Here is a 21456-nt window from a genome sequence, read left to right on the forward strand (position 1 = left end):
CAAGAGGCATAGAGAAAGTCTGGGTCCACAGAGTGGAGAGGCTTCTTTTTCTTTTTTTTTCTTAAAATTTTTAAACAAGAGTCAGATGATCAAAGTCCTATTTAAAAAAAAAAAAAGGAAAAAAATAGCAGCTGAAGAGTCTAGAAGAAGAACTGAACGCAAAAACTTCCACATGAATAGAAAGGTAACTGCCAAGGAAAATATTAAACAGAAATAACAGGAGCTGGAAAGTGAACTAGATAAATCTCAGCACCAAGGAGAATGCCATTTCCCGGTAAGGAAGGATAGTGACAAAGAAAAGATATAGTGGTGTGAAAAAGGTGGGGAGTTGTCCTGGAAAGAAAGGCCGGGTGGAAAAGAGAACAAAAGTCAACGCCAGAGTGTAAAAGGAGGTTATGTGAACGTATCCTTAACAAACGCAACTACCACAATGTTGCAGCCATCTGGCCTAAAAAAAAATGAGGGCTGCGATTTACTATGAGAGCATCATCAGAAGAAGACAGGTACAGGGGTGGAGAGAAGGATGGTGTATCCTGGGTACACAGACGGTAAGGCAGAAATGGGAAATTATTAGGTCATATCTACGTGAGGGGCGTGTGTGTGTTTGGTTGGGGGTGGGGGAGGGAGGTATTCTCGGTAATATTCTTGCCTCACTGCGATAGGATTGAGAGCACTGGTCATGCAACTGGAACAACATGACGGCTGGTAGTCCACCCTGTCAGGCATCTGCCTCCACCGCCTCCCACCTGCTTGGTTAAGTTTGCCCGACTGGCCTGCGGTATCTGCCTGCTCTCTCACTTCCGCTGCCTGGTGGTGTAACTACTGGCACGTGTCCAGATTCATTTTCACATCTCTGGACCCCGGGCGCCTTGGTCCGCCTCTCTGCTCCCATGGCCCGCACAAGACCAGGACGCCCTTGGAGCACACCACCGACACACGGGAGTCACAGGCAGCCCAGGAGCTGGCACGCAACGGGGAGGCTGGCCCCAGCGGTTGCTGGCATGACCGACGAGATAAGGGAGGCGAGTCCATGCAAGTGGCCCGACTTGTAGATGCAGATCCCTCTCCCGCACCTTCGACTGTCGCCGCCGCCGCCGCCGCCGCTGACGGCGCGCAACACTGCCACCCCCGGCCCACCACCCCTACCTTTACCACAAACAGCAGCATCAGCACCAGCACAACGTCGGTACCACCGCCGCCGCCACCGGCAACACTAGAACCAGCAGCACAAGCACCTCACGAGGAAAGAACGGGTGGGTGGTCAGAAGGGAGGGGCGTCGTGGGGGAAGTAGTGATGCTTGAGAGTGCAAACACAGGCGGGGGCGTTTGCTCGTGGCCACGGCCACGGCGGGGAGAGGCGCGGCCCCGGCCACTCGTGTTTGGGGCTGAGGCAAGCGTCCGAAAAGGAAGACACGGGACGTCGAAGGCCTCGAGTGGGCGCGCGCCAGTGCGGCCAAAAGGTTTGGCCGGGGAGGGAGGGTGGAGGTTGCCTGGCAGGGCTTGGGCTGGAGGTGCAGGGCACCGGGCGGCTCTTGTCGGGGCGCCGAGGCCGCGGAGCAAGCGTGGCCTAAAAGTGGGATGTGGACGGTGGGAGGTAGAGAGGAAGAAGAGAGGCTTCCCTGACCGGGAATCGAACCCGGGCCGCGGCGGTGAGAGCGCCGAATCCTAACCACTAGACCACCAGGGAGCGTCAGGCTCTACCACTGCTCCTGCTGGACCCATAGCACCCGCTCGGCGCCACCTTGGCGCCAAGACCCGGCCTTTCCAAGTCCAGCCACGCGCCGCCCCTGGCAATCCACGTGTCCTACCGTCCTTCCTGCTTGCAGCGCCCTCAGAACACTGCGCGCCTGCTTCTCGCACACACAAGAAAAGCCGCTGGGGCCAGCTGGCTCCCTGCTCCCAGCTCTCCCTCACAGGCCCCCGGCCGGCCGCCCGTGGAGCTCGGTAAAAGGGCAGCCCGCTGCGTTGGCCGGGAATCGAACCCGGGTCAACTGCTTGGAAGGCAGCTATGCTCACCACTATACCACCAACGCTGCACAGCCCGGGCCGCCCCGAGACGCCGGCACCGGGCTCGCCCGAGCGCACTCTCGTCGCCGCCGCCTTCTCCTCCTCCTCCTCCTCCTTCTCTTCCGACTCCTCCTCCTTCTCTTCCTCCTCCTACTCCCCTTTCTCTTCCCCGTCCTCCTCCTCCTCCTCCTCAGCCGCCGCCGCCGCCGCCGCCGCTTGGAACAGCCCTGCCCCGACGCCCCGCCGGCCGGCAGCTCTGTGACGTCACAGGCGCCACCAAGGCCCCCCCGCGCCCCACCCGCGCCAGCCCTACGAAGCTGCCCTAGGCCACCGGCCCGACCGCCTCAGGGGGGCGCTCTCGCTGCCTTGCTGCTCCAGGGCCCCTCCGCTCCACGCCGCGGCCCGCCCCCGCCCCCGGGGCACGCGTCTTCCAGACCCCGGCTCGCCAAAGCCCTTCTCCACCGGGCGCTGGGCCAGGCCACTTCCCGCACCGACAGGGCACGCCACTCATCCGCCTCCCACCCGTCCCGGCAGCTGTGCACCTATGCCGCTGTGCACAGCTGCGCAGCTGTGCGTCGCGACGCAAGGAGCCCACTGAGACAGCCACTTTGGGCGGGCCGCAACGTCATCGGGCGCTTGTAGGGTCCAGAGGAGGCCCTCGCTCGGCCCTGGCGACTGAGCGCCCGGCGAGGAGGAAGGGCTGGGCGGCTGGAGGGGGGCGAGGGTGGGCAGGCTGGGCACGCGCTGGCGCCCTGCGCCTCGCTGGAGGGCGGAGGGCGGAGGGAGGAGAAGAAGGGCCCTTGGGAGCCAGGCGGCAGGACAGAGAGCGGCGCCAGCCGCCAAAAGAGGGCGTGTTGCCTCCCCGTCGGGGAATCGAACCCCGGTCTCCCGCGTGACAGGCGGGGATACTCACCACTATACTAACGAGGACGGCGGCCACCGCCCCCGCGCCCGGCCGCTCTCGGGCTGCCTGCCGACGCCTCCCCCTGCCCTCCGGCCCCCTGCCCACCACGGGCGCCCGGCACGTGCCCGACCCGACCCAACGCCACACCAACCGCGTCCTCCAAAGCGGCAGCCCCCGACCCCGACAGGGACCCGGACCCGCGTGGCCCTGAAAACTCCGAGTGCGCGCTGCCTATTGCCTCCGACGCGGGGATCGCGCCGGGTGGAGGGGGCCCGAGACGCAAAGCAAGGCTGCGAGGAGGGGGTGGGCGCGCGCCGGGCCATGGCCGGCGAGGAGACGCGCGGGTGGGGGCCGGCGGCAGGGGGCTGGCCCGACGCGGCCCGGCTGCGTCCGGGGCCAGGGCTGGGCGAGGGCGCCACCGCGGCGCAGCCAGGCGCGTCGTCTGGCCGTGCTCCCCGTCGGCCGCCGCGCGCCCGCTCCGTCGCTCACCCAGACGGCCGCGCGCCTGGCGCGGAGCACCGCGTCCCGCCAAGGGCACCGGGGTTCGCGTCGCGTCGCGTCGCGTCGGGTCCCAGCCAGCCGAGCGGCCACGCGCACGCCCAGGCCCGCCGTCAGGATGGCCGAGCGGTCTAAGGCGCTGCGTTCAGGTCGCAGTCTCCCCTGGAGGCGTGGGTTCGAATCCCACTCCTGACAAGCCAGCCTTTTGGCCCGCCCGACAAACGCACCCGGCCCTATGGCAGCGCTTCACTGCCTTCCAGTCCGTTCGCGCCTTGCACTCTTGCGGCCTCTCCAAACTCCGGCCCGGACATCCACGCCTCTCAGACGCGGGACCTTCTCAGCCACGGCCGCGGGCCTGGCAGAAACGGCGCACTAGGAACCCTCCGGCGACTGGCTTTCCGGACAAACGCCCTCCCCGCCAGCTCCTAAGCCCCCTCCTACCTGCACCCACACCAGAAAAACCTTCGGTCCTTCGCAGCCCATCTTTCCTCACCTGCTTGCGGCTGCTGCTGCTGGTGGTTTTCCTGCCTGCCTGCCTGCCTGCCTGCCTTCGTCCCTCCCTCCCACTCCCACTCCCACGCTCCACCCCGCCCCCACCGCCACACGCAGAACGGCCGCGTGTGGAAAGCCCTCCACGCCTGGCCCGCCCTCCGACTTCGGCCTGGTGAACAGCGGGCTCGCTCTCACAGCCTTTCTTCCACTTCCGCCACCAGCAGCTCTCCCTCTTTCCAACATCCTGTCCTTCCCGCCAGCCCCAAAGGCCCGCCTGCCCATTCCATTCCCTCCGCAGCCACACCGTCTTGCCGGCCTGTGGTGTGCGTGCCCTCGGTGCTTTTTCGCCTTGGGACCTTGGCCGGACCACACCTGCCTGCCTGCCTGCCGGCCTGCCGGGCCGCGTGCAGCCCAGCCTCCTGCTGGCCAGCCAACAGGGGGCCCTCCCTGCACGGGGCCTGGCGCAGGAGTCGCTCCCGGGAACGGTGCTCCAGTGAGTAGTGAGCGGAAGCCCTGGATGCCCTGTCACCCACCACAGACGTCCGGCCCCCAGCCCGGGCCACCCACCTCGGCGCCACAGCGCAAGTCCCTCGGGGAAGCCGCTGCTCCGGCCGGACCCAACCACACCCTGGCGCGCTCCCTCCCTCACCGGGCTGTCCGCGAGCCAGCAGCCAGTCTGCCAAAGTGCTTCTCCTCACAACCAACGCAGCAGAGCGGGACCCCGCGGGAGAGGGGTGGGCCAGAGCGCAGAAGCGAGGCTCAGACACCTTTGGTCCTGTGGCCTGAGCGCCGCTCGGCGACGGCGGCGGCGGCGGCGGCGGCGGCGGCGGTGGTGCCCGGTGCCCATCTCCCACGCTCGCGGTCCCTGCACAGCCCCGAGCTCCGATCCCTGCCCCCGCCCGCCCTCGCACGCCTCGCACCAGCAAGAAAGCCAGCCGCCAGAGGGACTGTGCGTCGGGGCGGGGGGTGGGGGGGGGCGGCTGCTGAGAGGAACGTCGGCGCTCAGCCGCAGCGGCCACGCCTCGCCTGCCCTGACTGGGATTCGGGCGCGGGCCAGGCCGCTTCGGCTCCTGCCTTCCTCGGGCGACACCGACAGTCTCGCGGCGGCCGTGGACGGCAGAGAGAAAGCGCAGGACGGGCCGAGCACGCCTGCGTCCCTCCGTCCCTCGGTGCTTCCGACCGCCTCGCGCCCTGGGGTCGCCAGCGTGCCCGGAGCCTCTCATTCAGGTGGCCCGTCGGCCTCCTGCTCAAATGGAGCACATGCCCACGGGGCGAGCAGTGACCAGGGTCCGGCGGTTGGCGGCGAGCGCCGCTGGGGCAGCGCCGGGGGCCGGCGGCCATCGGTGCATGGGTGGTTCAGTGGTAGAATTCTCGCCTGCCACGCGGGAGGCCCGGGTTCGATTCCCGGCCCATGCAGCCGCAGCGTCCCCTTTTGGTTCCCGCAGCCCCACAGCGGAGCTGGGCTTCCCCGCTGCCACACTCAAGGCACCGGTCCTGCAACAGCTCGCTCACCACCGCACCTTCCGGCCCCTGTCCTTCCCACGCAGACGCCCCCACCCCACACACACCCGGGAGCCAGGCCTCCGCGACCTGACACCTTGCGGGCTCAGCCACTCTTACGCCCAGACCCCTTCCTTGTCCTTGTTCTCGTCCTTACCCCGACCCCGCTTGTGTCACGCTTTTCACTGTAAGGAACACCCCACACTGGCACCCGCACAGCCCAACCTCTTCACCTTTCGCCACGTTTCCAAGCTCTCTGCCTCACTCTGCCCGCACTTCGAAAGTTGTACTATGTTTGCACAACCAGGAGCAAGGAAGTTGCCACCTCTGGGAGTGATACATCCCACTTTCCTGGAGAGTCCCCGAAGCGTTCACTTGCACGAGGAGTTCAAAAGAAGGCCACACCATCATCGCAGACTGCACTCTAGATTCATGTTCTGACCCTCGACAGAAATACGTTTCCAACACCGGCCCGCTCCTCCACCACTACTGCCACCACCACCATCAGCACGACAAACACCACCCCCTCCCCTGAACCTCTGCTCCCACCACCAGCGTCAGCCCTCGGGACAGCACCACCGGCACCACCACCTCGGCCTCCACCCTACTCCCACAGACACCCCCGTCCCACCCCCTATCTCCCCACTTTTTCCCCGATCCTTTCCAACTCCTACGTTGTCAAGGATCCTGCCCTTGCCTCTGTCCCGTGGCCCTCCTTTTTTTCCCCTTCGTCGTCTTCTCCTTTTCGTAGCAGTACGGTTGATTTACAATACTGTGTGACTTTCAGGTGTACAGCCAAGTGATTCAGTTATATGTCCTTTTCCCGGTTATTTTCCATTATACGTCATCACGACATATGAATACAGTTCCCTGTGCTGTACAGTAAATCCTTGTTGCTTCTGTGCTTTATGTATAGTATTTCCTCTCTGTTAATCGCAGCTCCGGATTTTTCCCCGCCCTACACTTTCCCCTTGGGTAACGAACAGTGTGTTTTCTATGTCTGTGGGTCTGTTTCCCTTTGGCACATACATTCGTTTGTAGTACGGTTTAGATTCCACATATCTTTGTGCTTCTCTGCCTGACTTACGTCGTGAAGTGTAATATACTCTAGGTCCATCCTTACTGGTGCAAATGGCAATAGCTCACTCTTTTGTATGGCTGAGTAATATTCCACAGTACATACGTACCACGTCTTCCTGTGCCAGCCCTCGGTTGGTGGGCACTTGGGTTTTGTCCATGTCTTGGCTGTGGCCCGTAGTGCTGCTGTGAACATGGGGGTGCATGGATCTCTTCAAATGACAGTTTCTCTCCTTTGCCGACGTGTACCCACGATGGGGATTGCTGGATCATATGAGAGCCCATATTTCACCTATTTATTTAGTGTGTTGTTTTTATTTATGCATTTAATATTTATTTATTCATTTACTTATAAGAACTAGTAGCTGTAATTTTGGAAGAAAAGTTGATTAACAATATTGAGTTAGTTTCAGGTGCACACAGCAAAGCGGATACTGTCTTCCATGTCTAATATTGTTTCAGATTGCTTTCCATTACAGTTTACTACAGGATATTGAACATCATTCCCTGTGTTATTCTGGAAACCCTTGTTGCTTATGTCTTTTATATGAAGTACGGTGTATCTGTTCATCGCAGCTCCTAATTTATGTCTCCACCCCTCCCTTTCTCCTCGGGGAACCATCAGTGTGTTTTCTATGTCTGTGAGTCGGTTTCGCTTTGGCACACACATTCTTTTCTATTATGTTTTAGATTCCACGTATCTTTGTGCTTCTCTGTCAGACTTAACTTCACCAAGTGTAATATTCTCTAGGACCATCCTTATTGTGGCAAATGGCAATATTTCAATTTCTGAAATGGCTGAGTAATATTCCACAGTACATATATACCGCATCTTTTTCTGTCAGCCAACTGTTGATGGGCACATGGGTTTTTTCTATGTCTTGGCTGCGGCACACAGTGCTGCTGCGGACACGGGGGTGCGTGGATCTCTTCAAACAACAGTTTTTCTCTTTGGCGGATGTGTACCCACGACGGGGATTGCTGGATCATCTGATGGCTCGTGTTCCTCCTGTTTATTTTGTTCGTTGTTTTTATTTATTTATTTACTTACTTACTTACTTATAAGTACTAGTACTTGTGGTTGCAGAAGAAGAGTTGATTAACAATATTGAGTTAGTTTCAGGTGTACAGCAAAGGGGATACTGTTTTCCATGTCTAACATCGTTTCAGAGTGATTTCCATTACAGGTTCTTGCAGGATATTGACTATCACTCCCTGTGTTATTCTGGAAATCCTTGTTGCTTATCTCCTTTATATGAACTACTGTGTATCTGTTCATCGAGCTCCTAATTTATCCCTCCGCCCCTCCTTTTTAACTCGGGTAACCATCACTGTGTTTTCTAGGTCTGTGAGTCTGTTTCTGTTTTGCACATAGATTCATTGGTAGTACTTTTTAGATTCCACATATCTTTGTGCTTCTCTGTCGGACCTACTTCACTAAGTGTAATATTCCCTGGGAGCATTCTTGTTGCGGCAAATGGCAATATTTCATTCTTTCTTATTAATGGCTGAGTAATATCCCATAGTCCCTATATACCACCTCTTCTTGTACTAGCGACCCGCTGATGGGCACTTGGGTTTTTTCCCGTGTCTTGGCTACTGCAAATAGTGCCGCTGTGAACATGGAAGTGCTTGTGCCTTTTTGCACTCTTGTTTCGTCATTTCCGGCTACGTACCCAGGAGTGGGATTGCTGGATCATAGGGGACCTCTCCTTTGGCCTCTTTCAACCTCAACCCCTCCTCCCCCCACCCCCGCCGCCACACACACCTGAGACCGGTTGGTTTCTCCCGATGAGAGGCGATGTATGTCTCTGGGGCAGTAGAATGCCCCCACCCCATTCGGACCCCGCCTAGCCCCTGTGGCGCGCTCCGTTTCTGTTGTTCTCTTGCCTGCCTCCTACCCACCGCCCCCAGTCCCAACCCACTGGTTAGCCTGACCACCTTGCCGCACAGCACACCAGTCTGGCGCGCTCACCCGCCAGCCCACCGCGAAGGGGTCCTCTCCCACCATCTTCCTCGCCCCACAGCCCACTCACACACCCCGCCCTTCCCCCCAGCCTGCAGGCTCGGACCCCTCTCCCCGCCACCTTCCCCTTGTATCCCAGGCCCGACTGTCACATGTCCTGCCCGGAAGTCTCACTTCCGCCAGTGCTCCTCAGACGCACTCCTACTCCAGGCCCACCCCGCCGCCTGATCTGACCCACCCGTACACACGTGCCGGGCCAGGTGCTGCCACCACCCCAAGCTTCTGCTGAGCCCCTGCCTGAGTGGCCAGCCGCTCTCCCGGGCCAGGTCCCCGCCAGCCCAACACCTCCCGCTCCTGCCCGCGCTCCACCCAGACACCCCAGGCCCTTCCTCGCACCTCCCAGCACGCGGGCCCACCGCCGCCCTCTCTCCATGGGGTCGTTCTGCTCCGTTCCCTAACCCGCGTGGGGTGGCCACCGACCACGGCCACAAACACCTTCATCCCACACTGTCAGCCACCCCCACGGCACCGGCAAGGGCGTTCAGGAAACCTGCTGCGGTGGTGCGAAGCACCCGTCTGCCCACCGGTGCTCCTTTCCACAGGGGATCCGGCTTTGTTAGAAGGCACCGCGTGTGACACCGCCGTCGCCGTGGGGGAAAAGCAGTGCTGATGGAGAGTGCAAACACAGGCGGGGGCGTTTGCTCGTGGCCACGGCCACGGCGGGGAGAGGCGCGGCCCCGGCCACTCGTGTTTGGGGCTGAGGCAAGCGTCCGAAAAGGAAGACACGGGACGTCGAAGGCCTCGAGTGGGCGCGCGCCAGTGCGGCCAAAAGGTTTGGCCGGGGAGGGAGGGTGGAGGTTGCCTGGCAGGGCTTGGGCTGGAGGTGCAGGGCACCGGGCGGCTCTTGTCGGGGCGCCGAGGCCGCGGAGCAAGCGTGGCCTAAAAGTGGGATGTGGACGGTGGGAGGTAGAGAGGAAGAAGAGAGGCTTCCCTGACCGGGAATCGAACCCGGGCCGCGGCGGTGAGAGCGCCGAATCCTAACCACTAGACCACCAGGGAGCGTCAGGCTCTACCACTGCTCCTGCTGGACCCATAGCACCCGCTCGGCGCCACCTTGGCGCCAAGACCCGGCCTTTCCAAGTCCAGCCACGCGCCGCCCCTGGCAATCCACGTGTCCTACCGTCCTTCCTGCTTGCAGCGCCCTCAGAACACTGCGCGCCTGCTTCTCGCACACACAAGAAAAGCCGCTGGGGCCAGCTGGCTCCCTGCTCCCAGCTCTCCCTCACAGGCCCCCGGCCGGCCGCCCGTGGAGCTCGGTAAAAGGGCAGCCCGCTGCGTTGGCCGGGAATCGAACCCGGGTCAACTGCTTGGAAGGCAGCTATGCTCACCACTATACCACCAACGCTGCACAGCCCGGGCCGCCCCGAGACGCCGGCACCGGGCTCGCCCGAGCGCACTCTCGTCGCCGCCGCCTTCTCCTCCTCCTCCTCCTCCTTCTCTTCCTCCTCCTACTCCCCTTTCTCTTCCCCGTCCTCCTCCTCCTCCTCCTCAGCCGCCGCCGCCGCCGCCGCCGCTTGGAACAGCCCTGCCCCGACGCCCCGCCGGCCGGCAGCTCTGTGACGTCACAGGCGCCACCAAGGCCCCCCCGCGCCCCACCCGCGCCAGCCCTACGAAGCTGCCCTAGGCCACCGGCCCGACCGCCTCAGGGGGGCGCTCTCGCTGCCTTGCTGCTCCAGGGCCCCTCCGCTCCACGCCGCGGCCCGCCCCCGCCCCCGGGGCACGCGTCTTCCAGACCCCGGCTCGCCAAAGCCCTTCTCCACCGGGCGCTGGGCCAGGCCACTTCCCGCACCGACAGGGCACGCCACTCATCCGCCTCCCACCCGTCCCGGCAGCTGTGCACCTATGCCGCTGTGCACAGCTGCGCAGCTGTGCGTCGCGACGCAAGGAGCCCACTGAGACAGCCACTTTGGGCGGGCCGCAACGTCATCGGGCGCTTGTAGGGTCCAGAGGAGGCCCTCGCTCGGCCCTGGCGACTGAGCGCCCGGCGAGGAGGAAGGGCTGGGCGGCTGGAGGGGGGCGAGGGTGGGCAGGCTGGGCACGCGCTGGCGCCCTGCGCCTCGCTGGAGGGCGGAGGGCGGAGGGAGGAGAAGAAGGGCCCTTGGGAGCCAGGCGGCAGGACAGAGAGCGGCGCCAGCCGCCAAAAGAGGGCGTGTTGCCTCCCCGTCGGGGAATCGAACCCCGGTCTCCCGCGTGACAGGCGGGGATACTCACCACTATACTAACGAGGACGGCGGCCACCGCCCCCGCGCCCGGCCGCTCTCGGGCTGCCTGCCGACGCCTCCCCCTGCCCTCCGGCCCCCTGCCCACCACGGGCGCCCGGCACGTGCCCGACCCGACCCAACGCCACACCAACCGCGTCCTCCAAAGCGGCAGCCCCCGACCCCGACAGGGACCCGGACCCGCGTGGCCCTGAAAACTCCGAGTGCGCGCTGCCTATTGCCTCCGACGCGGGGATCGCGCCGGGTGGAGGGGGCCCGAGACGCAAAGCAAGGCTGCGAGGAGGGGGTGGGCGCGCGCCGGGCCATGGCCGGCGAGGAGACGCGCGGGTGGGGGCCGGCGGCAGGGGGCTGGCCCGACGCGGCCCGGCTGCGTCCGGGGCCAGGGCTGGGCGAGGGCGCCACCGCGGCGCAGCCAGGCGCGTCGTCTGGCCGTGCTCCCCGTCGGCCGCCGCGCGCCCGCTCCGTCGCTCACCCAGACGGCCGCGCGCCTGGCGCGGAGCACCGCGTCCCGCCAAGGGCACCGGGGTTCGCGTCGCGTCGCGTCGCGTCGGGTCCCAGCCAGCCGAGCGGCCACGCGCACGCCCAGGCCCGCCGTCAGGATGGCCGAGCGGTCTAAGGCGCTGCGTTCAGGTCGCAGTCTCCCCTGGAGGCGTGGGTTCGAATCCCACTCCTGACAAGCCAGCCTTTTGGCCCGCCCGACAAACGCACCCGGCCCTATGGCAGCGCTTCACTGCCTTCCAGTCCGTTCGCGCCTTGCACTCTTGCGGCCTCTCCAAACTCCGGCCCGGACATCCACGCCTCTCAGACGCGGGACCTTCTCAGCCACGGCCGCGGGCCTGGCAGAAACGGCGCACTAGGAACCCTCCGGCGACTGGCTTTCCGGACAAACGCCCTCCCCGCCAGCTCCTAAGCCCCCTCCTACCTGCACCCACACCAGAAAAACCTTCGGTCCTTCGCAGCCCATCTTTCCTCACCTGCTTGCGGCTGCTGCTGCTGGTGGTTTTCCTGCCTGCCTGCCTGCCTGCCTGCCTTCGTCCCTCCCTCCCACTCCCACTCCCACGCTCCACCCCGCCCCCACCGCCACACGCAGAACGGCCGCGTGTGGAAAGCCCTCCACGCCTGGCCCGCCCTCCGACTTCGGCCTGGTGAACAGCGGGCTCGCTCTCACAGCCTTTCTTCCACTTCCGCCACCAGCAGCTCTCCCTCTTTCCAACATCCTGTCCTTCCCGCCAGCCCCAAAGGCCCGCCTGCCCATTCCATTCCCTCCGCAGCCACACCGTCTTGCCGGCCTGTGGTGTGCGTGCCCTCGGTGCTTTTTCGCCTTGGGACCTTGGCCGGACCACACCTGCCTGCCTGCCTGCCGGCCTGCCGGGCCGCGTGCAGCCCAGCCTCCTGCTGGCCAGCCAACAGGGGGCCCTCCCTGCACGGGGCCTGGCGCAGGAGTCGCTCCCGGGAACGGTGCTCCAGTGAGTAGTGAGCGGAAGCCCTGGATGCCCTGTCACCCACCACAGACGTCCGGCCCCCAGCCCGGGCCACCCACCTCGGCGCCACAGCGCAAGTCCCTCGGGGAAGCCGCTGCTCCGGCCGGACCCAACCACACCCTGGCGCGCTCCCTCCCTCACCGGGCTGTCCGCGAGCCAGCAGCCAGTCTGCCAAAGTGCTTCTCCTCACAACCAACGCAGCAGAGCGGGACCCCGCGGGAGAGGGGTGGGCCAGAGCGCAGAAGCGAGGCTCAGACACCTTTGGTCCTGTGGCCTGAGCGCCGCTCGGCGACGGCGGCGGCGGCGGCGGCGGCGGCGGCGGTGGTGCCCGGTGCCCATCTCCCACGCTCGCGGTCCCTGCACAGCCCCGAGCTCCGATCCCTGCCCCCGCCCGCCCTCGCACGCCTCGCACCAGCAAGAAAGCCAGCCGCCAGAGGGACTGTGCGTCGGGGCGGGGGGTGGGGGGGGGCGGCTGCTGAGAGGAACGTCGGCGCTCAGCCGCAGCGGCCACGCCTCGCCTGCCCTGACTGGGATTCGGGCGCGGGCCAGGCCGCTTCGGCTCCTGCCTTCCTCGGGCGACACCGACAGTCTCGCGGCGGCCGTGGACGGCAGAGAGAAAGCGCAGGACGGGCCGAGCACGCCTGCGTCCCTCCGTCCCTCGGTGCTTCCGACCGCCTCGCGCCCTGGGGTCGCCAGCGTGCCCGGAGCCTCTCATTCAGGTGGCCCGTCGGCCTCCTGCTCAAATGGAGCACATGCCCACGGGGCGAGCAGTGACCAGGGTCCGGCGGTTGGCGGCGAGCGCCGCTGGGGCAGCGCCGGGGGCCGGCGGCCATCGGTGCATGGGTGGTTCAGTGGTAGAATTCTCGCCTGCCACGCGGGAGGCCCGGGTTCGATTCCCGGCCCATGCAGCCGCAGCGTCCCCTTTTGGTTCCCGCAGCCCCACAGCGGAGCTGGGCTTCCCCGCTGCCACACTCAAGGCACCGGTCCTGCAACAGCTCGCTCACCACCGCACCTTCCGGCCCCTGTCCTTCCCACGCAGACGCCCCCACCCCACACACACCCGGGAGCCAGGCCTCCGCGACCTGACACCTTGCGGGCTCAGCCACTCTTACGCCCAGACCCCTTCCTTGTCCTTGTTCTCGTCCTTACCCCGACCCCGCTTGTGTCACGCTTTTCACTGTAAGGAACACCCCACACTGGCACCCGCACAGCCCAACCTCTTCACCTTTCGCCACGTTTCCAAGCTCTCTGCCTCACTCTGCCCGCACTTCGAAAGTTGTACTATGTTTGCACAACCAGGAGCAAGGAAGTTGCCACCTCTGGGAGTGATACATCCCACTTTCCTGGAGAGTCCCCGAAGCGTTCACTTGCACGAGGAGTTCAAAAGAAGGCCACACCATCATCGCAGACTGCACTCTAGATTCATGTTCTGACCCTCGACAGAAATACGTTTCCAACACCGGCCCGCTCCTCCACCACTACTGCCACCACCACCATCAGCACGACAAACACCACCCCCTCCCCTGAACCTCTGCTCCCACCACCAGCGTCAGCCCTCGGGACAGCACCACCGGCACCACCACCTCGGCCTCCACCCTACTCCCACAGACACCCCCGTCCCACCCCCTATCTCCCCACTTTTTCCCCGATCCTTTCCAACTCCTACGTTGTCAAGGATCCTGCCCTTGCCTCTGTCCCGTGGCCCTCCTTTTTTTCCCCTTCGTCGTCTTCTCCTTTTCGTAGCAGTACGGTTGATTTACAATACTGTGTGACTTTCAGGTGTACAGCCAAGTGATTCAGTTATATGTCCTTTTCCCGGTTATTTTCCATTATACGTCATCACGACATATGAATACAGTTCCCTGTGCTGTACAGTAAATCCTTGTTGCTTCTGTGCTTTATGTATAGTATTTCCTCTCTGTTAATCGCAGCTCCGGATTTTTCCCCGCCCTACACTTTCCCCTTGGGTAACGAACAGTGTGTTTTCTATGTCTGTGGGTCTGTTTCCCTTTGGCACATACATTCGTTTGTAGTACGGTTTAGATTCCACATATCTTTGTGCTTCTCTGCCTGACTTACGTCGTGAAGTGTAATATACTCTAGGTCCATCCTTACTGGTGCAAATGGCAATAGCTCACTCTTTTGTATGGCTGAGTAATATTCCACAGTACATACGTACCACGTCTTCCTGTGCCAGCCCTCGGTTGGTGGGCACTTGGGTTTTGTCCATGTCTTGGCTGTGGCCCGTAGTGCTGCTGTGAACATGGGGGTGCATGGATCTCTTCAAATGACAGTTTCTCTCCTTTGCCGACGTGTACCCACGATGGGGATTGCTGGATCATATGAGAGCCCATATTTCACCTATTTATTTAGTGTGTTGTTTTTATTTATGCATTTAATATTTATTTATTCATTTACTTATAAGAACTAGTAGCTGTAATTTTGGAAGAAAAGTTGATTAACAATATTGAGTTAGTTTCAGGTGCACACAGCAAAGCGGATACTGTCTTCCATGTCTAATATTGTTTCAGATTGCTTTCCATTACAGTTTACTACAGGATATTGAACATCATTCCCTGTGTTATTCTGGAAACCCTTGTTGCTTATGTCTTTTATATGAAGTACGGTGTATCTGTTCATCGCAGCTCCTAATTTATGTCTCCACCCCTCCCTTTCTCCTCGGGGAACCATCAGTGTGTTTTCTATGTCTGTGAGTCGGTTTCGCTTTGGCACACACATTCTTTTCTATTATGTTTTAGATTCCACGTATCTTTGTGCTTCTCTGTCAGACTTAACTTCACCAAGTGTAATATTCTCTAGGACCATCCTTATTGTGGCAAATGGCAATATTTCAATTTCTGAAATGGCTGAGTAATATTCCACAGTACATATATACCGCATCTTTTTCTGTCAGCCAACTGTTGATGGGCACATGGGTTTTTTCTATGTCTTGGCTGCGGCACACAGTGCTGCTGCGGACACGGGGGTGCGTGGATCTCTTCAAACAACAGTTTTTCTCTTTGGCGGATGTGTACCCACGACGGGGATTGCTGGATCATCTGATGGCTCGTGTTCCTCCTGTTTATTTTGTTCGTTGTTTTTATTTATTTATTTACTTACTTACTTACTTATAAGTACTAGTACTTGTGGTTGCAGAAGAAGAGTTGATTAACAATATTGAGTTAGTTTCAGGTGTACAGCAAAGGGGATACTGTTTTCCATGTCTAACATCGTTTCAGAGTGATTTCCATTACAGGTTCTTGCAGGATATTGACTATCACTCCCTGTGTTATTCTGGAAATCCTTGTTGCTTATCTCCTTTATATGAACTACTGTGTATCTGTTCATCGAGCTCCTAATTTATCCCTCCGCCCCTCCTTTTTAACTCGGGTAACCATCACTGTGTTTTCTAGGTCTGTGAGTCTGTTTCTGTTTTGCACATAGATTCATTGGTAGTACTTTTTAGATTCCACATATCTTTGTGCTTCTCTGTCGGACCTACTTCACTAAGTGTAATATTCCCTGGGAGCATTCTTGTTGCGGCAAATGGCAATATTTCATTCTTTCTTATTAATGGCTGAGTAATATCCCATAGTCCCTATATACCACCTCTTCTTGTACTAGCGACCCGCTGATGGGCACTTGGGTTTTTTCCCGTGTCTTGGCTACTGCAAATAGTGCCGCTGTGAACATGGAAGTGCTTGTGCCTTTTTGCACTCTTGTTTCGTCATTTCCGGCTACGTACCCAGGAGTGGGATTGCTGGATCATAGGGGACCTCTCCTTTGGCCTCTTTCAACCTCAACCCCTCCTCCCCCCACCCCCGCCGCCACACACACCTGAGACCGGTTGGTTTCTCCCGATGAGAGGCGATGTATGTCTCTGGGGCAGTAGAATGCCCCCACCCCATTCGGACCCCGCCTAGCCCCTGTGGCGCGCTCCGTTTCTGTTGTTCTCTTGCCTGCCTCCTACCCACCGCCCCCAGTCCCAACCCACTGGTTAGCCTGACCACCTTGCCGCACAGCACACCAGTCTGGCGCGCTCACCCGCCAGCCCACCGCGAAGGGGTCCTCTCCCACCATCTTCCTCGCCCCACAGCCCACTCACACACCCCGCCCTTCCCCCCAGCCTGCAGGCTCGGACCCCTCTCCCCGCCACCTTCCCCTTGTATCCCAGGCCCGACTGTCACATGTCCTGCCCGGAAGTCTCACTTCCGCCAGTGCTCCTCAGACGCACTCCTACTCCAGGCCCACCCCGCCGCCTGATCTGACCCACCCGTACACACGTGCCGGGCCAGGTGCTGCCACCACCCCAAGCTTCTGCTGAGCCCCTGCCTGAGTGGCCAGCCGCTCTCCCGGGCCAGGTCCCCGCCAGCCCAACACCTCCCGCTCCTGCCCGCGCTCCACCCAGACACCCCAGGCCCTTCCTCGCACCTCCCAGCACGCGGGCCCACCGCCGCCCTCTCTCCATGGGGTCGTTCTGCTCCGTTCCCTAACCCGCGTGGGGTGGCCACCGACCACGGCCACAAACACCTTCATCCCACACTGTCAGCCACCCCCACGGCACCGGCAAGGGCGTTCAGGAAACCTGCTGCGGTGGTGCGAAGCACCCGTCTGCCCACCGGTGCTCCTTTCCACAGGGGATCCGGCTTTGTTAGAAGGCACCGCGTGTGACACCGCCGTCGCCGTGGGGGAAAAGCAGTGCTGATGGAGAGTGCAAACACAGGCGGGGGCGTTTGCTCGTGGCCACGGCCACGGCGGGGAGAGGCGCGGCCCCGGCCACTCGTGTTTGGGGCTGAGGCAAGCGTCCGAAAAGGAAGACACGGGACGTCGAAGGCCTCGAGTGGGCGCGCGCCAGTGCGGCCAAAAGGTTTGGCCGGGGAGGGAGGGTGGAGGTTGCCTGGCAGGGCTTGGGCTGGAGGTGCAGGGCACCGGGCGGCTCTTGTCGGGGCGCCGAGGCCGCGGAGCAAGCGTGGCCTAAAAGTGGGATGTGGACGGTGGGAGGTAGAGAGGAAGAAGAGAGGCTTCCCTGACCGGGAATCGAACCCGGGCCGCGGCGGTGAGAGCGCCGAATCCTAACCACTAGACCACCAGGGAGCGTCAGGCTCTACCACTGCTCCTGCTGGACCCATAGCACCCGCTCGGCGCCACCTTGGCGCCAAGACCCGGCCTTTCCAAGTCCAGCCACGCGCCGCCCCTGGCAATCCACGTGTCCTACCGTCCTTCCTGCTTGCAGCGCCCTCAGAACACTGCGCGCCTGCTTCTCGCACACACAAGAAAAGCCGCTGGGGCCAGCTGGCTCCCTGCTCCCAGCTCTCCCTCACAGGCCCCCGGCCGGCCGCCCGTGGAGCTCGGTAAAAGGGCAGCCCGCTGCGTTGGCCGGGAATCGAACCCGGGTCAACTGCTTGGAAGGCAGCTATGCTCACCACTATACCACCAACGCTGCACAGCCCGGGCCGCCCCGAGACGCCGGCACCGGGCTCGCCCGAGCGCACTCTCGTCGCCGCCGCCTTCTCCTCCTCCTCCTCCTCCTTCTCTTCCTCCTCCTACTCCCCTTTCTCTTCCCCGTCCTCCTCCTCCTCCTCCTCAGCCGCCGCCGCCGCCGCCGCCGCTTGGAACAGCCCTGCCCCGACGCCCCGCCGGCCGGCAGCTCTGTGACGTCACAGGCGCCACCAAGGCCCCCCCGCGCCCCACCCGCGCCAGCCCTACGAAGCTGCCCTAGGCCACCGGCCCGACCGCCTCAGGGGGGCGCTCTCGCTGCCTTGCTGCTCCAGGGCCCCTCCGCTCCACGCCGCGGCCCGCCCCCGCCCCCGGGGCACGCGTCTTCCAGACCCCGGCTCGCCAAAGCCCTTCTCCACCGGGCGCTGGGCCAGGCCACTTCCCGCACCGACAGGGCACGCCACTCATCCGCCTCCCACCCGTCCCGGCAGCTGTGCACCTATGCCGCTGTGCACAGCTGCGCAGCTGTGCGTCGCGACGCAAGGAGCCCACTGAGACGGCCACTTTGGGCGGGCCGCAACGTCATCGGGCGCTTGTAGGGTCCAGAGGAGGCCCTCGCTCGGCCCTGGCGACTGAGCGCCCGGCGAGGAGGAAGGGCTGGGCGGCTGGAGGGGGGCGAGGGTGGGCAGGCTGGGCACGCGCTGGCGCCCTGCGCCTCGCTGGAGGGCGGAGGGCGGAGGGAGGAGAAGAAGGGCCCTTGGGAGCCAGGCGGCAGGACAGAGAGCGGCGCCAGCCGCCAAAAGAGGGCGTGTTGCCTCCCCGTCGGGGAATCGAACCCCGGTCTCCCGCGTGACAGGCGGGGATACTCACCACTATACTAACGAGGACGGCGGCCACCGCCCCCGCGCCCGGCCGCTCTCGGGCTGCCTGCCGACGCCTCCCCCTGCCCTCCGGCCCCCTGCCCACCACGGGCGCCCGGCACGTGCCCGACCCGACCCAACGCCACACCAACCGCGTCCTCCAAAGCGGCAGCCCCCGACCCCGACAGGGACCCGGACCCGCGTGGCCCTGAAAACTCCGAGTGCGCGCTGCCTATTGCCTCCGACGCGGGGATCGCGCCGGGTGGAGGGGGCCCGAGACGCAAAGCAAGGCTGCGAGGAGGGGGTGGGCGCGCGCCGGGCCATGGCCGGCGAGGAGACGCGCGGGTGGGGGCCGGCGGCAGGGGGCTGGCCCGACGCGGCCCGGCTGCGTCCGGGGCCAGGGCTGGGCGAGGGCGCCACCGCGGCGCAGCCAGGCGCGTCGTCTGGCCGTGCTCCCCGTCGGCCGCCGCGCGCCCGCTCCGTCGCTCACCCAGACGGCCGCGCGCCTGGCGCGGAGCACCGCGTCCCGCCAAGGGCACCGGGGTTCGCGTCGCGTCGCGTCGCGTCGGGTCCCAGCCAGCCGAGCGGCCACGCGCACGCCCAGGCCCGCCGTCAGGATGGCCGAGCGGTCTAAGGCGCTGCGTTCAGGTCGCAGTCTCCCCCTGGAGGCGTGGGTTCGAATCCTATTCTTAACAAATGCCCCCAGACTTATCGGAGCCTTTTAGTGCCTTCCAGTCGTGCTTTTTCTCTTCTTCCTCTCAGCCTACCACCGTCCCCATCCCCCTTTTAGCTCACCCTAGCTCTGCGGCGTTGTGGACCCGACAACACCTAACGCACTCCCAGCACCTCCAGTCCAAGCCCTGGTAGGCAACCTCCTCTCTCCTTTCTGACAGAACTGCTAGCCGCATTGTTGGGAGCGCCCACTCGAGGCCTTCGACGTTCAGTCTCTTCCTTTTCGGATGTTTGCCTCAGTCCCAAACGTGGCTGGCCGGGGCAGCGCCTCTCCCCGTCGTGCCTGTGGCCACGAGCAAACGCCCCCGCCTGTGTTTGGACTCTCCAGCAGCACTGCTTTCCCCGCGACGCCCCTCCCCCTCACATCTGACCACCCACCCCTTCTTTCCTCATGAGGTGCTGGTGCTGCTGGTGCTTTTGGTCTTTCTTGGTGCTGGTGCTGCTGGTGGGGGCCTTTGGTTCTGGTGTTGTGCGGGCGCTGATGCTGCTGTCTGTTGTAAAGGGGGGGGGTGGTGGGCAGGGGTGTGGTGAGGTTGGTGTTAGAGGTGAGGCTGGTGGTGTTTGTGTTGAGTTCTGGCAGCCTCATCGCTGGAGGCGACTGCAGAAGGTTCGGGAGAGCGGTCTACATCAACAACAAGATCTACAAGTTGTGGTGCTCCTGTGGTCCTGTTGGTTCCCAGTCTAGTGGTTCTCGTGGTGATAATGATTTAGTTTGTGATGGTCGTCGATTGCCGCTACTTCGGGGAGGAAATTGGTAGGCAGTTGAGAGGCATCTACACATCATGGTCGTGTTTTTTAGGTAGCTGGTAGTCCCTTACTAGGTTCCACATTTTAGCACATTCTTGGGACTTTCTCGCTTAATTTATTGCCCTAACACTTCTGAATTAGTGCCATTCATTTAACATATATATATAAGATATATATATATATATAATATATATATATATTTTACTAGTTTTCTTTTTCTAAATTATATGGGATGAAATGACAAATCTGATATGTCCATTTTCAGAATTGTGACAATCTTTGTACTTAACAAAAGGCCTGTTGCCCATCTAGCATGAAGCCACTATTATATCACTGGCTTTTTATTTTTATTTCATTTATTTACTTATTTTTTGGCCACGCTGCAGGGCTTGTGTGATCTCAGTGTCCCACCATGGGTTGAATCCTGGCCAAGGAAGTGAAAGCCCAGAATCCTAACCAGTAGATCACTGGCTTTTTATAAAAGGAAAATCTTTACTGGGAGGTTCATGGTAAGGAGATAACTTTAATCTGTCTCTTCATTTTGCAATTAAGCCAAACCTTTAGAAAAAAAATTTTTATTGAAATATAGTTGATTTTTTAATTGAAGTATAATTGAACATATAATTAAAAGAATATATATGTATTCTTTTTCAGATTCTTTTACATTATAGTTCATTACAAAATATTGAAACTAGTTCCCTATGCTATACAGTAGGTCCTTGTTGTTTACCCTTTTTATAGACAGTAGTGCGTACATGCTGATCTTGATGCCAAAAGCACAGCTTCTCTGTACACCAGTGCCAAATCGAATCTCGGAGACAGAGTTTTGGGTGAAGTAGAAAAAGAGGTTTATTACTTTGCCAGGCAAAGGGGGACACAGCGGGCTCCTCTGTCAAAAAGCTATGTGTACCCACTTGGAGAGGATAGTGAGAAGTTTTATAGTAATGTTCAAATAGGGTATTATCAGTTCGTGGAGATTCTTCTGATGGCTTGGTGGCAAGGTAAGTAGAAGTTAGCATCATCAACCTTCAACTGGTCCAGGGTCTACATGCTTGTGGGCAGCATACCATCGTTAATTTCTCCCATCTGGTGGAGGTTTCAGTATCTGCAAAGTAGCTCAAAGATATTGTTGTATGTGTCAGTTGATGGGGAACCAGGACCTTGCCTCAAGGCTGCAATATTGTTTCTCTTGACAGTTTGTTTCTCCCTGGTCTTGCATCCCCTCCCTTTCCTAATTAATGACACTTGAATCTGCCAGTTGGAACTCAGGGAAGGTCCTGGAGGCTGAATGAAAGCTATTTCCTGTAATCAAAGAAATGGGGTACACAGAAAGGCTTTGTGCCCAGGAGCCTCACAGGGCCCTGCTCGGTATCAGTCTCAAACTCTCAATTTATCCCTCCCCCCTTTCCCCCTTGGCAACCGTAAGTTTGTTTTGTATGTCTGTCAGTCTGTTTCCGTCTTGTAAGTTCATTTTAGA

The 21456-nt window shown here is 61.1% G+C and overlaps 1 protein-coding gene, 1 long non-coding RNA gene and 14 other non-coding genes across 16 annotated transcripts in view; 6 read left to right on the forward strand and 10 right to left on the reverse strand.

The window, feature by feature from the left end:
- The first annotated feature begins 1030 nt into the window (after positions 1-1030).
- Positions 1031-19134, forward strand: LOC118905119 (collagen alpha-1(I) chain-like). Its single transcript, XM_036871477.1, has 14 exons — positions 1031-1253; positions 1827-1944; positions 2202-2589; positions 3077-3255; positions 4200-4394; positions 4689-5244; positions 9997-10083; positions 10181-10372; positions 10872-11050; positions 11995-12189; positions 12484-13039; positions 17792-17867; positions 17976-18167; positions 18497-19134. Exons 1-14 carry the CDS (start codon positions 1031-1033, stop codon positions 19132-19134), a joined length of 3774 nt encoding a protein of 1257 aa, XP_036727372.1.
- TRNAE-CUC lies at positions 1616-1687 on the reverse strand. Its single transcript has one exon. It is a non-coding gene; the product is annotated as a tRNA-Glu (tRNA).
- On the reverse strand, positions 1962-2033 carry TRNAG-UCC. Its single transcript has one exon. It is a non-coding gene; the product is annotated as a tRNA-Gly (tRNA).
- TRNAD-GUC lies at positions 2866-2937 on the reverse strand. The gene has a single exon. It is a non-coding gene; the product is annotated as a tRNA-Asp (tRNA).
- Positions 3522-3604, forward strand: TRNAL-CAG. The gene has a single exon. It is a non-coding gene; the product is annotated as a tRNA-Leu (tRNA).
- TRNAG-GCC lies at positions 5247-5317 on the forward strand. Its single transcript has one exon. It is a non-coding gene; the product is annotated as a tRNA-Gly (tRNA).
- Positions 9432-9503, reverse strand: TRNAE-CUC. Its single transcript has one exon. It is a non-coding gene; the product is annotated as a tRNA-Glu (tRNA).
- On the reverse strand, positions 9778-9849 carry TRNAG-UCC. Its single transcript has one exon. It is a non-coding gene; the product is annotated as a tRNA-Gly (tRNA).
- On the reverse strand, positions 10661-10732 carry TRNAD-GUC. Its single transcript has one exon. It is a non-coding gene; the product is annotated as a tRNA-Asp (tRNA).
- Positions 11317-11399, forward strand: TRNAL-CAG. Its single transcript has one exon. It is a non-coding gene; the product is annotated as a tRNA-Leu (tRNA).
- On the forward strand, positions 13042-13112 carry TRNAG-GCC. Its single transcript has one exon. It is a non-coding gene; the product is annotated as a tRNA-Gly (tRNA).
- TRNAE-CUC lies at positions 17227-17298 on the reverse strand. The gene has a single exon. It is a non-coding gene; the product is annotated as a tRNA-Glu (tRNA).
- On the reverse strand, positions 17573-17644 carry TRNAG-UCC. The gene has a single exon. It is a non-coding gene; the product is annotated as a tRNA-Gly (tRNA).
- TRNAD-GUC lies at positions 18456-18527 on the reverse strand. The gene has a single exon. It is a non-coding gene; the product is annotated as a tRNA-Asp (tRNA).
- TRNAL-CAG lies at positions 19112-19195 on the forward strand. The gene has a single exon. It is a non-coding gene; the product is annotated as a tRNA-Leu (tRNA).
- Positions 19196-21045: 1850 nt separating this feature from the next.
- Positions 21046-21456, reverse strand: part of LOC118895635 — a 44214-nt gene continuing 43803 nt past the window's right edge. The window contains exon 3 of the long non-coding RNA XR_005019984.1: positions 21046-21084. This is a non-coding gene — a long non-coding RNA (uncharacterized LOC118895635). The remainder of the gene's footprint in view (positions 21085-21456) is intronic.

This window comes from Balaenoptera musculus, chromosome 1, assembly GCF_009873245.2.
Source record: "Balaenoptera musculus isolate JJ_BM4_2016_0621 chromosome 1, mBalMus1.pri.v3, whole genome shotgun sequence".
NCBI classification, from domain to species: domain Eukaryota; kingdom Metazoa; phylum Chordata; class Mammalia; order Artiodactyla; family Balaenopteridae; genus Balaenoptera; species Balaenoptera musculus.

What these genes read in the sequence shown, in the direction of transcription:
- LOC118905119 (XM_036871477.1), top strand. Translation starts at nt 1,031, where the DNA reads ATGCAAGTGGCCCGACTTGTAGATGCAGATCCCTCTCCCGCACCTTCG. An exon ending in ACCTCACGAGGAAAGAACGG is followed by an intron (nt 1,254 to 1,826) that starts GTGGGTGGTCAG and finishes TCCTGCTTGCAG; the next exon opens with CGCCCTCAGAACACTGCGCG. An exon ending in CCGGGGGCCGGCGGCCATCG is followed by an intron (nt 13,040 to 17,791) that starts GTGCATGGGTGG and finishes CCTCCTCCTCAG; the next exon opens with CCGCCGCCGCCGCCGCCGCC.